This window comes from Zingiber officinale, chromosome 3A (genome assembly GCF_018446385.1).
Source record: "Zingiber officinale cultivar Zhangliang chromosome 3A, Zo_v1.1, whole genome shotgun sequence".
NCBI lineage: Eukaryota > Viridiplantae > Streptophyta > Magnoliopsida > Zingiberales > Zingiberaceae > Zingiber > Zingiber officinale.
In genome coordinates this window covers 132,808,446-132,820,669 of record NC_055990.1, presented here as the reverse complement: position 1 = coordinate 132,820,669, position 12,224 = coordinate 132,808,446, and the positions used below count along the sequence as shown (strand labels likewise).

The 12,224-nt window shown below is 34.2% G+C and overlaps 1 protein-coding gene across 1 annotated transcript; it reads right to left on the bottom strand.

Moving 5' to 3' along the window:
• Positions 1-3,747: 3,747 nt before the first annotated feature.
• Positions 3,748-10,311, bottom strand: LOC122052472 (nuclear transcription factor Y subunit A-7-like). The gene is made up of 6 exons (XM_042614005.1): positions 10,187-10,311; positions 8,937-9,201; positions 6,155-6,303; positions 5,670-5,741; positions 5,361-5,525; positions 3,748-4,287 (listed from the first exon to the last, which is right to left on the bottom strand). Exons 2-6 carry the CDS (start codon positions 8,962-8,964, stop codon positions 4,063-4,065), a joined length of 639 nt encoding a protein of 212 aa, XP_042469939.1. The 5' UTR covers positions 8,965-9,201; positions 10,187-10,311; the 3' UTR covers positions 3,748-4,062.
• Positions 10,312-12,224: the final 1,913 nt, after the last annotated feature.

The window sequence follows — 12,224 nt, the reverse complement described above, 5'->3', positions numbered from 1 at the left end:
TTCCCGTGCTCCTTTTCCCATAACAAATACGGTGGCCAACCGATCGTTGGCCTATCAAACACGGTTATCTACGTTCGCCGGCCATGGAAGTCGGTATCCTGCCAACGTTAATCGCAGATCGCGATTTTGTTCAACGGTGGTAGATTACGATTTTGTTAACAAAATCGCAGGCAAAATAGAGAAAACTTTCAGCGGGGTTTCATGCACTTAGAACTAACGCTCTGATACCATTGTTGTTCCTAATTGCATGAAACAAACACAAGATAAAAGAGGTAACAACTCACAGTGATTTCCTGAGACGAACTTGGTTACCGATAACCACTTGCTGTTAGAAGAGTGATCACTAAATTGAATCGACGAAACTGAATCAAAAAGCTCTTCTCAAGGTTCACGAACCAAAACCTCTACTTCTCAAATGTTCTTCTCTTTGCTTGCGATCACCTAGATCGATCAAACACTGATCACCATCGCCTCTCAACTGGATTGCTCTTGGACGCTTCATTATATAAGAAGCAAGCATCAGTTACAGACCAATGGTTTGATGGCATTTATTGGAGGAAGATGAAGGTGAATGGACACCACTTCATCTTCCTAATGTTGCAACTGATGCAACGCCCAACAAGCCTAACTTAAACATATTGTTAAATATAAAAAGGGGAAGATTGTTGGTGCAATCATCCTAGAGTCAAGATTGACCAGTTTGACTAAGTTTGAGTGAGTTCGAGCTTAAGTTTTGATATTTGGATAATATGTGGGACAATATGTGAGACGTGAGTCAAGTAGGTCATGGAGAACTAGATACTTGATTGAAAAGCAAAGACCTAACTGCAGTTAGGTAAAGAAAAGTCCAAGTGGGTTAGGGAGGATCATATTTTGGAAAAGCAAGTTTTAACTGTAGGGTTCGACAATTGAAAGTCCAAGTATGTCAAGGAAGACTATGCATTGGCAAGGTAAGTCCTAACTCGAGGGTTAGGCAACAGAAAGTCCAAGTGGGTAAAGGAGTATCATACATTGGCAAAGGAAATTCCATGTGTTTCAAAGGTTGACCGGATACTTGGTGGGGAAGTTTTAACAGGTTATGGTTGATCGAATGTTGGGAAAGAGAACCCTAGACTTGGATTAAGCAAGTTAGGGTTGGACAATAGATTGGGCAATCGATTGGTTCTAAGCTAATCAATTAGAGTTTAATTTATGAGAGCACAGAAGGTGCCTGAATCGATTAGGTAATCGATTCCGGCAATCGATTAGAAGTGTTAAATCAATTGATAAGGAAGCTCAATTGATTGGTAGCTTTGTGAAGAGAAATCATGATAACAATGGTCAAATCGATTGACCCAATCGATTCAGCCACTGCTAATCGATTAGGTCAATCAATTAGGTAGTGTTTTTGTCGTGAGAGAGGGAATTGATTGAGACAATCGATTAAGACCATGCTAATTGATTGAGATAATCGATTAAGGCCTTTTACGAGAGAATAGAGAGTTTACGAATCGATTAAGGCTTTCTGAATCAATTAGGATGACTCATCAATCGATTATGGATATAAAAAAGAGCTATTATGCAGATTATTAGATGGTCAGATGGCATGACAATCAATTATGGAAAAGCCTAATTGATTAGAGGCATTGAGTGAACCCTAGAAAAGGGTTTTCGTGAAGGTTTGAAGGAACGACTCTTTCACACACTCTCCGCCAGTTCTCGAGCCCTTGCAAGACGAGTGTTGCTATACTTTTCAATGATCAAGAGACATCTATAAGTTATAAGAGATCAAACAAGGTGTTTATTGTATTGTGTATTCATTTTCTTGTTATATTTCTTATTGTGAGCTTGTACCTGATTTCTCCACCTCCAGATTGTTTCTGAAAAGGAGTATTTTTTCATAGTAGAGTGTGTGTACTATATGAATCCTTGGATTAGTCACCTCAAGGAGGTAGATACTAAATAAGTCCTAGTGTTAACGCTTAATTTGAATTTTTCGCTATAACAAATTATCAACGAAGCGATTGAAGCTAATCATGCCTAGGGCTGTAAATGAACCAAGTGTTCGTGAATAAGCTTGGTGTTCGGCTTGGTAAGAGCTTGTTTATGTTCGTTCAATATACATAAGATTACTTAAACAAACAAGCTTGACCAACTCGTTAAGCTAAACAAACAAGATTGAACACATATGTGTTCAGCTCGTTAACGTTCATGAACAACGTTCGTGAACAATATTCATGAATAATATTTACGAATCATATTCATTAATAAAACTCTTTTCAATATGCTAAATAAACAATAAAATAAAATAAATAAATTTAAATTATCAAACTCAATAACCAATCAAACAACTAAAATTTTCAAACAATCAAACAAGCTTGAATTGAGAGCTTGATAACATCTAAACGAACCAAGCTCAAACCAAGTTTCAAACAAGCTCAAGCTCATAAAAATAAACCAAGCTAAGCTTGAACACTCATTTCAAAAGCTTGGTCCATTTTAAACTTGGCTCAGCTTAGTTACCTATCAAACAAGTTTGAACACCCTAAAGTTCGACTCGACTTAATTTATTTATAGCCTTAATCATGCCCCCTCTAGCTCTCAGAGTATCCTAATACTTTTGTGAGATGGAATTAGTCATCTCCTGTATTAATTAATTCGATGGGCTAGATACTTAGATTGTCTAAAGAAAACATATAAGAATTTTAAAATTATCTAGTTATTTTGTATCTATAAATATGAATGATGTTTATTAACATTATTGTACTTTTTTTAAAAAATTAATTTATTATGATTTTTAAAAATAATTAGGATGACTTTAATTATGTTATTAGTTTTAAAATTTAAGAAATTTGAATTATTTTGATAATTAATTAATGAATATTATAAGTTAGTTGGTAAAAGGAAAAATCAAAATTAGGTAATATTCAAATATAAAAGCATGTGCATTTTAATATTGTGTTTATAATTTAAAGTTTATAAACTTATTCACGCAGTAATACTTTAAGTGATGAAATAATTATAGGTAATTAAATAGTTAAAATATTTAAGAAATAAATATTATTAAATTAAATTAGATGCGCAATTATATATGTTAATATTGCATGCATCATAGGATTTATTTTAAAGAAAATTAATTTTAAAGATTTAAATAACTTAAATATTAAAATAGTCAGAAAGATGAATAAAATATTAAAAATAGGTGCTGGCATAGTAATTCTCATCAATAGCCGCTGTTTTTTAGTTGAATGCCTCAGTTTGACTTTGACCAGATTCGAGGATCAGGAAGACCTACGAGCTATTTTTGGCGGCGCAAAATCTGTAGCTAGAGATCTTGTCTCAAAACATCTCACTCATTGCATAATAAATAGTGAGCTCAACTGGTCAAGGGATCTGACCAATTAGGGTTATGATCGTGTGAAAGTTGTTGCTAAAACTTCACGCAGAGGCATTGAGAAAGGAAGTGTAATGATATCAACCACCTTGACAGTATTTCCTTCTTGAGCAAATACTCAAGTTGATTTCCAATCAGTTGTATATTAAAAGCAATAAAAAATAATATTTTTGAAAAGTTGATAATCATGATGTCACATCTTTATAAAATATGAATTATTTGAGTTAAGTCTGAAGATTGATTTGAAAACCAAAACAAAAGCATCTTCATGACCCTGAGATGACAAAACCAAAAAAATGCTACAGTTAGTATAATCATGATCCTTTTACATATAATACGGCCAAAAGAAGCAGACTTGTTCAGAACTTCAAAGATTTGGACAAGAAGGTCACTGTTAATTTCAGAGACAAATTGTTAAAATCCATAAATTACTGTCTGATACTCCTTAATGAAACACATCTCGACAAAAAGTTACAAAAACAACTGATAAAGTACCGCCTTTACAAGATCCTACTGAGATTCCTAACACCCAGAGAAATCTCCCAGAAACACGGTGACAATTGTTAAAGATTAAGAGATTGTAGTTTGATCTTGCAAGCACTGTCTGGACAAGAACATTGTTCTTTGGAATGCTCATCAGATCTCTCAAGGCAAGAATTTTACGACGTCTTTTGTGGATTTTCAGATATCTATTTTTCAGACTCTGCAGCTTTAGCAAGGTCTTGTATGTGATCAAAATGGTCAGAAGCTGGAGGAGCATCTTGTTGGGGATTGTTATCTGAAGCAAGTTCCTTTGGTTGATTCCCCTCTGACTCGCTCTGATGGTTTGCTTCAGACTTGGAATTCAGGAATCTACCTCCACATCCTCTTGTTCTTCTTAAAGCATGCAAGTGGCGTGACTCATGAAGGTAAGGCTGTGGGGAGTCAGCAATGAATTGTGTTATTAGCTACATGTTTTGGTTGTTTAGGGTTTAAAGGAAACGTGACATTAGCAAGCAACGTAGTTAGTCATTGCATAGCCATAATATATATATACATTTGTGCAAACAAACTAAAAGAATTACAAGGTCGAGCTTGAATGATCAGAAAAAACAACTACATATCCAGAATCAGCCAAAATGAGTATGAGAGACATTAAGGCTGACAGATGAGTTAAATACTACAAATAAATCAAGAATTTCAATTCGCCGCATTACTACCTATTATGGTCTGACCACTATGTAGGTTAAAAACAGAGAGCGCCAAGACTTTGGAAAGAGATTAAGGTGTGCCTCTCTACTGCTACAAAATGCAATGTAGATAAAAGCTACATGTCAAGTCACTTGCCAAGGCAGCAAGGTATTGAAAGTTCTATCAATGTTGACATAAACCATGGACAGGGAAACTACTGGCAGAATTGGGAATTCATTTCCGATGTTATGCAAAAGGATTGCTGTTGGACGGGCAGTTGAAATACATGTTGCAGTGGGCAAGCCTAACAACTGTGATTCAATTAGGCTCACAAACTAATATCACAAATTTTTTTACTGGCGATGAAAGTAAAAATCTGTCATGCAAGACTTATGAAGGTTTTATAAAATGCAAAACTTGAGGTGAACTTCCCCTGCATAAGAATTTAAAGAATGTTTGATGCTGACATATGTTATTTATTTAGCTTTTAAGAAAGTAAACAACATTAATAAAAGGGTGATAGCATACTAAACTAAAAAAAAAATTCAATTCGCCTTATTGATTATCCTTAGGGTGGCCGGCTCGACTCCATAGAAATTTTTTCACAAGGTAAATTGGGAAGAGCACACGCCAACTCAAAAGCCCAACATCCTTTAGTTGAAGGGGGAGGAAAAATTCTTACAAATATACTATAACTGGGGATTGAGCCGCAAGTACCTGGATGACAACCTAAATATCCTACCGTTGCACCATATCCCTAAGGATAATAGCAGACCAAACTAGAATGCACTTCTAGTTATAATCTAGATACACATACCTTACGAATTTTAGCTAATTTATTTTCTGATTCTGCTTTTGCTCGAGAATGACGACGCCTTAAGATACCATGATATTGCTTTGCATTGACATAAACAGGTTCTTCAACAGCATCAGTTTGCAAAGGCACACCAGGATGATGCACCCCAATCAGTTGTGGTTGGATCTAAATGAAATTGCCAATTTTAAGAGAGAAAATAAGTAATAGCTGGTGAGTGGTTAGAACCATAGTAAAAACAAATTTGTAAATGCTCAAAGGACTCTGATATTTTAATGGTAATTCATGCATGCTTGATGGGGTAACTTCTACCACTTGCTGTCCAGCATAGGCTGCAAATATTCCCCCGTAGAAGGGATCCACATACGGGTAAGCTGCTGGAGACTGCCACAAAAAAGTAATTTTAACAACGATTAGCCAATATCAGTCCATCATCATTATTTTTTATTTTTTTTGAAATCAAATCCACCACTAACAGAACTTGAGCAAGGATTGCACATCTAAGGCAAGCATAAATGAAATGACATGGAAAAAAAGTTCTGAAAAAATTTACTTCCAAATACAACAACGTCTATCTAGGAACATTCCAATAGGCAGACCACTTAACTAGCAGATATAGTACTGTATGGGAGGAAATATTATATTATTCCATTGTCATCTTGAATTTGTAGTCAATATCCAACCAAAAATGACAAGACTAAACTGTGAGAAAGATAAACAAAAGATGACAAGTTCAGAAGACATAATGTCAAAGATGCATCAAAGAAATTTAATATAGTTAGCAATTTCAAGAATACCATAGTTTGCCCTGCTTCAAGTTGACCACTGGGCATCATGTATCCAATCAAGGGTGTTGCCACACCAGATTGGAAGCATGCAGTAGCATAAGGCTGATGTTGGTTTTCAGATTGTGCCTGCACCTGCTGCTCATCAGTTTCACTATTATCTGGAAAAATTTGAAAATCAATTAAATATTTTTAAACAACCATTGAGCAGCCGAAATACAAAAATGGTTCGAGCTAACACATAAATAACAATATCTCTAATACTAGATGACAGCAATGGGAATAAAGTAGCAATTAAGCGTACCTACATAGACCATCATTTGTACCATTGTTCAAAACTAAAAGAAGACGTAACATAGATCTACTAGCAACAGCAGTACTACTTTATCCCCAATTAAAAATGTTTTTTTTATCAACAATCGGTGGCAAATGACATAAGATGAGAAAAAGAAGAATTGGAGTGCATTGCAATTGTTTGCATACCTGACAGTTGAGCAGAAATCAGATTGACAGATTCAATACTAGTGCTTAGAGCATCCACAATGCATCCATGTTATAACACCCACCTTCTTATCAAAAGGCATGGGGTTGACTGCCGCATACTCGTTATAACAACATATCTCTTTCACCCACATTCCTTTTAACGTTAATACTCATTATTCATGGATCCCACAGTCCACTCAATCATCTTCAAATTATATCATATTAAATAAATATATTTAAATATATTTTAAAATATTTAAAATATAATTATTTTTTAATAATAATCTTACTTTTAAAAAATAATTTTACTATTTTTCACAAAAAATTTTAATTTTTTAATACATTTATTAAATAAAATAGATGTTTATGAGAAAACGAAATTACAAAGTTGGAAAAATGAAATTACAACTAAGCAGCTAAAATTACAAAATTAGAAAAACAAAATTTGTTAAAAATAACATATGAAATACTATTCACGGATTGTTGTTGTATTGCCCCAGATATGCTCAACTAAGTCAGCGCAAAGTTGATGATGAACTTGAGTGTCACGTAGCTCAGAATTGGAGAACTTAAAAAAAAAATAGATGGAATGAATATTTAGAAAGTAGAATTGGAGAGTGTAGCGAGTTGGAATGAAAATATGGATACATATTGGTGGGTATTTATAAATGGAATTTCGAACTAGCCGTTAAAAAATACCCGTTAAAAATTAACCATTTTATTCAATTATTAATTTTAAAATTTTAATTTTTAATAAATAAATTAAAAAAAAAAAAAAACAATGTGGGGTGGGGGCTGGCCCACCCCATGTTGCTTGAACGCGTTCAAGCGGAGGGGTGTTATAACACCCCTCCACAATGTACATTAACACCCTGCGGTGTTATTAACATCTGCAATAACAAGCATTGCAGATGCTCTTATTAATTTTATCATTTCAAATGACATTGTAAAGGTTTCGTGTCTGGTCGAATGGACACAGAATCACAGAAACAGGAACTATGCGTAGAAAATATATCATTGTATAATGTTGGATGAATCTAACATAGAATACCTAAAATTACCAAAAATCCATCCCAGTTATTTTATAAAATTTCCCAAAAAGTATTATTCTCAAAGCCCTAATGGTTAGTATCACAAAAATTGAAAATAGAGGCCAGAGAGTGCTTGAATTTTTATGAAATGGTTTCAGTCTACAGAAAAAGGTCTGAAGTGCATTACTAATTTACTATAAAAAAAATACATATAAAATTTAATTGTGGTGTTTGAAATAGTCAATCAAAACATCAATAGGAGGAAAAGCAAATACAAAAACAGCAAAACTTATAAAAAAAATCAATAGTCAACAAACATGGTAGATTGCTCAACATGAATGGAATATACTGTTATGATATTTTACATTGCTGAAGTCCATTAAAAAATAAAATTCAAAGAATAGGAACATCTGACTTCATAGATCTTGAAGTGATTGTTGCAAGATTCTCGAAATAACATGAAAGCAGGCGTATGTAAGATTCTTAAAATATACTGAAAGCACGCATATGTAAAGTGCTGACCAAATGAATTTATTGTGCAAAACTATTCAATTGTGAAACATCACAGTTGTCGATTTATACAACTGGTAACTTATTGCTTTGTAGGGAGTTTCGCTTCTCAAAGATACACCATAATGTAGTACACATGTACTGAAATACTTTTCTTGTATCAACTATATATCTAAGACTAACATCTACTAGCAAAACAAAGCATATTTCACATCTGCAACTATAGGGAATCACCCACAAAAAAAAAAAAGAAGTTTTGTTTAACAAACAAAGGCAATATATAATCTAATAAACACTTTAAGATTCCTATTTTTGATAGAGCGCTCCTTTCAGATAGAGAATATATATAACTATATAACAACAACCAAGCCTAAAAAAAAAAGAAGAATGAATCACCTAGAAATTAAAAAAAAAAAGATTTTCCTTTTATAAGCAAAAGCAAGTAGAAAATTTATCAAATAATTTAAGTTTCCTACTTTTGATAGAACAATCCCTTCATATAGACGTGCACGCACACAGCATAGTGAATCCTATATGTTTAAGGCAGTAATGGCTAAATTTCTAATTCTTAAGTACCCACAGAGTTAGGATAATCTACTAGCATGACACCTATTAACCCAATTATAAAAGTCATCTCCTATTAAACAATTAAGACAGAAGATCAATAATACATGTTCCATTTGAGATTATGAGTTGATTCACTGAGAAAGCACCAACAAAGAAGCACACAGGTAAAATAGCAGAAAATTATCATTGTAAGTGACTATTACCTGACAAGCTTTGACCCGAAGAACTCATGCTTTATTCAAGTTTCTAACTTCACAAACATAACCAAAGTATGGTCAAAGTCTGGCCCTATTTAAACTGAAAGGTGCAGAAGCTTGTTGTGACATTCAAAAGAAACAGATCTTGCAGATAGATTCCCAATGGAACTTGAAGCTAAGCAAGTTTGAAGTGAAATTCCAACAAAGATGGTCTTGAATATACCCAACAGAAAGCTTGAAGCTAAGCCTTACATTCTCAAAGAATATTATCCTGAAATGTCAAACATAAGTGACTAACTACAACACAAATAATACAAAATACCTAACATGAAACAGATGATATACTATATAAAAAACTATTATACGGACACATATTTTATTATTCATTTGAAATAAGAAAAGGTCTGGTATCCCAGTCAGATTCTGACATGAATAGAGTCATGAATATAAAAAATAAATTAGCAATAGATCTAGTAAAAAGAAATAAAATGATATGAGAAAATAATGGATAAAAAAATTGATATAGTAGTAAACCACATAGTCAAAAAGACAAAAAAGATGAGTGTCACGAAAGAAAATTGTTCAAATTAGTCCAACAAAACCATTGAGGAAAATCCCATTAGGCAAACAGATGTCAATTGCGTATTGCATTTGAATGAAGAAGAGCTAAACGTCCAACAAAAAATAATCAAGGTTACGACTAAACTGTGCAATCATGATGTCGATCATGCGTAAAGGAAAATTACGAGTCAGTGTTTAATTACGGTGGAATATTATTATGAGTTGGTTCTAAACCAACGATTCGCCTTACACTCCATGTGAATTACTCATGCAGTAAACTGTGACGGTTCTAAATCAAGCTCTCACCGTGAACTCACAGCAATTCTAGCGAAAGCAGAGCTTTTGATGAATCAATATGTTAAATTTCCAACTTAACATCCCAGCTTAACAAGAAATTATCATGCCCAAGAAAAGCGCCCACACCGTCTCGAAAACAAAATCGTCCATTCCAGTTCCGGCAACCGTATCCTCCATGGAAAAAAGCCAGCCCTAAGAATGATTCTAGAACAAAACAGTCTCCAGTTGCGGCATCGCGGGCAGCCATCTCGAACCAAACACAAATTGCGATGAAAGTTAAGGACGCGCGTTAGAGATTGACGCAGGAGCGAAGAAGATCAGAGAAGCGGAATTCAGAAAACCCTAGTTACAAAGGACAGCAGCTGCAGGCTTGAACGAGCCTTTCGCTCGTACCGTACCTGGATCGCTTCCCGTCTTGTGCTTGATTGGAATGGCGAAGCTTCGAGAACTTCGAAAACGATCCCTTCCTCCCTTTCAGCGGAGAAGTACGCCTTCTCTCCGCATTTATCCTCCTCGATTTAATGATTTAAAAAGATACCCGAAAAGAAGAATAAATACATATTGGCTCCTTAATAGCGCTGCGTATTGTCACGTTACCCGATCCTACACTGTATTTCTATTGAAGGAAAAGGTGGGGCCTTGTGTTTCTGCCAATTCAGTAACGTTTTCCACGGCGTGGTAGCTGATCCTGAGTGGATTTTAGTAATCGTCTCCACGTTTTTTCTTCAATAAGAAATGACATCAGGATCGTTCATTTAAAGATCCGGTGGGACGAAGTACACGTGGATGGTTGGATCGGATGAGTCATGGGGAGGATCGACAGATTGGGATTTGGGCGCGCCCCCGTTCGCGTCTCCTAAAAAGTTCAACTCTATCTTCCACTGATCGAACAGGCATCGCGAACGATGGTGGAAGATGAGTTGAGCGTGAGTAGAGATTTTTTGGTTCCTAAATTATGATTCAAAGAATAAATTTTTACATGAGACTTTTTAATTTGGATAGATTTTATTTTTAGATAAGTGGAATTCATCTAAATTAAAGGTCTAAAAAAATGAATCATCCTCTAATCTGTAATTTACGGACCAAAGTATTTGTCCTTGTTGAGCGCTGGCAAGAGGTAGATGTTGATCATCGTTAATAGGGTTATAACTAAGCTGAGAAGTATCAGATCCCCAACTCTTCGGAAAAAATTATAAATAAAAATATTTACATGATTTCTTATTTTTAATGATATAATAAAAATAAGAGCTACAAGTATAATTATTTGTAATTTTTTTAAAATTTTAATTATTAATCAATGAAATTTTGAATATACTTAAATTGATAAATATTATTTGTGTTTTTTTTATAAATTCAGTTAGAGTGAAGCTAATTAGTAAAAAGCCAAAAAAAAAAAAAAAAATGAGATGGCTGTCACTTCATTAATGAATATTAAGACTTCATGGATTTGTAATTGGGCGTTGCTCAACTTACTAATTACTCAAATCAACTTCTATTCATAGCAATTTTTTTTTTTCGACAAAAATAAAAAGACCTCCTATTTTTGTCGGATGATACCTCATTTATAATTAGGTGGCATTTGATTTATGGGTTTGGGAATAAGGGAATGAATTCATTCCTAAACCTTGTATTTGGTTAATAGGAATGAAATCAAAATTTTGGAATGAAACCCAAAAATTTGGGTATGGATGAAACCCACCCCCTCCCTTGGGTTTTGATGGAATAAGATTGTGAATTAAGTTTTAGACAAAAATACCCATAGTATATTTGTTCAATTTTTTTTAATTTCACACACTCTCTCTCATCATATTTCCTCTCTCCTTAGTTTATCATCACATTTTATCTCTCAAGATACTTTCTCTCTCCTCATTCTCTCTCTATATTCTCTCCCATCATATACTCTCTCCTTATTTTCTCTCTCTTCATTCTCTTCTATCACACTTTCTCTCCCATTACACATTTTCTACTTATTTTTTCATCATACTTTCTCTCTCCTCAATCTCTCAGCATACTCTCTCTTCTCATTTTCTCTCATCACACTTTCTCTCTCTTTATTCTCTCTCATCACACACTCTCGCTTTATTTTCTCTAATCACACTTTTTCTCTAAGCACACTTTCTCTCTCATCATATTTTCTCTCTCCCAGTCTCGCATTTTCTCTCATCACACTTTCTCTCTCTTCATTTTTTCCATCATTCTTTCTCTCTCAACCCACTTTCTCTCTCATCATACTTTCTCTCTCTTCATTTTTCCCATCACTCTTTCTCTCTCAACCCACTTTCTCTCTCATCATACTTTTTCTCTCCTCACTCTTTAATTTTCTCTCATAATACTTTCTCTCTCTTCATTTTTCCCATCACTCTTTCTCTCTCTTCACACTTTCTCTCTCATCATACTTTTTTTCTTCTCAATCTTTCCTATCATGCACTCTCTCCT

Bases quoted from the DNA above. Each gene is read 5' to 3' on its own strand.
- LOC122052472 (XM_042614005.1), bottom strand. From the start codon at position 8,964: ATGAGTTCTTCGGGTCAAAGCTTGTCAG. The intron at 5,742-6,154 runs GTATTCTTGAAA...TTTTTGTGGCAG, and splicing joins TTGAAGCAGGGCAAACTATG to TCTCCAGCAGCTTACCCGTA. The intron at 5,526-5,669 runs GTAGAAGTTACC...AATTTCATTTAG, and splicing joins CCTATGCTGGACAGCAAGTG to ATCCAACCACAACTGATTGG.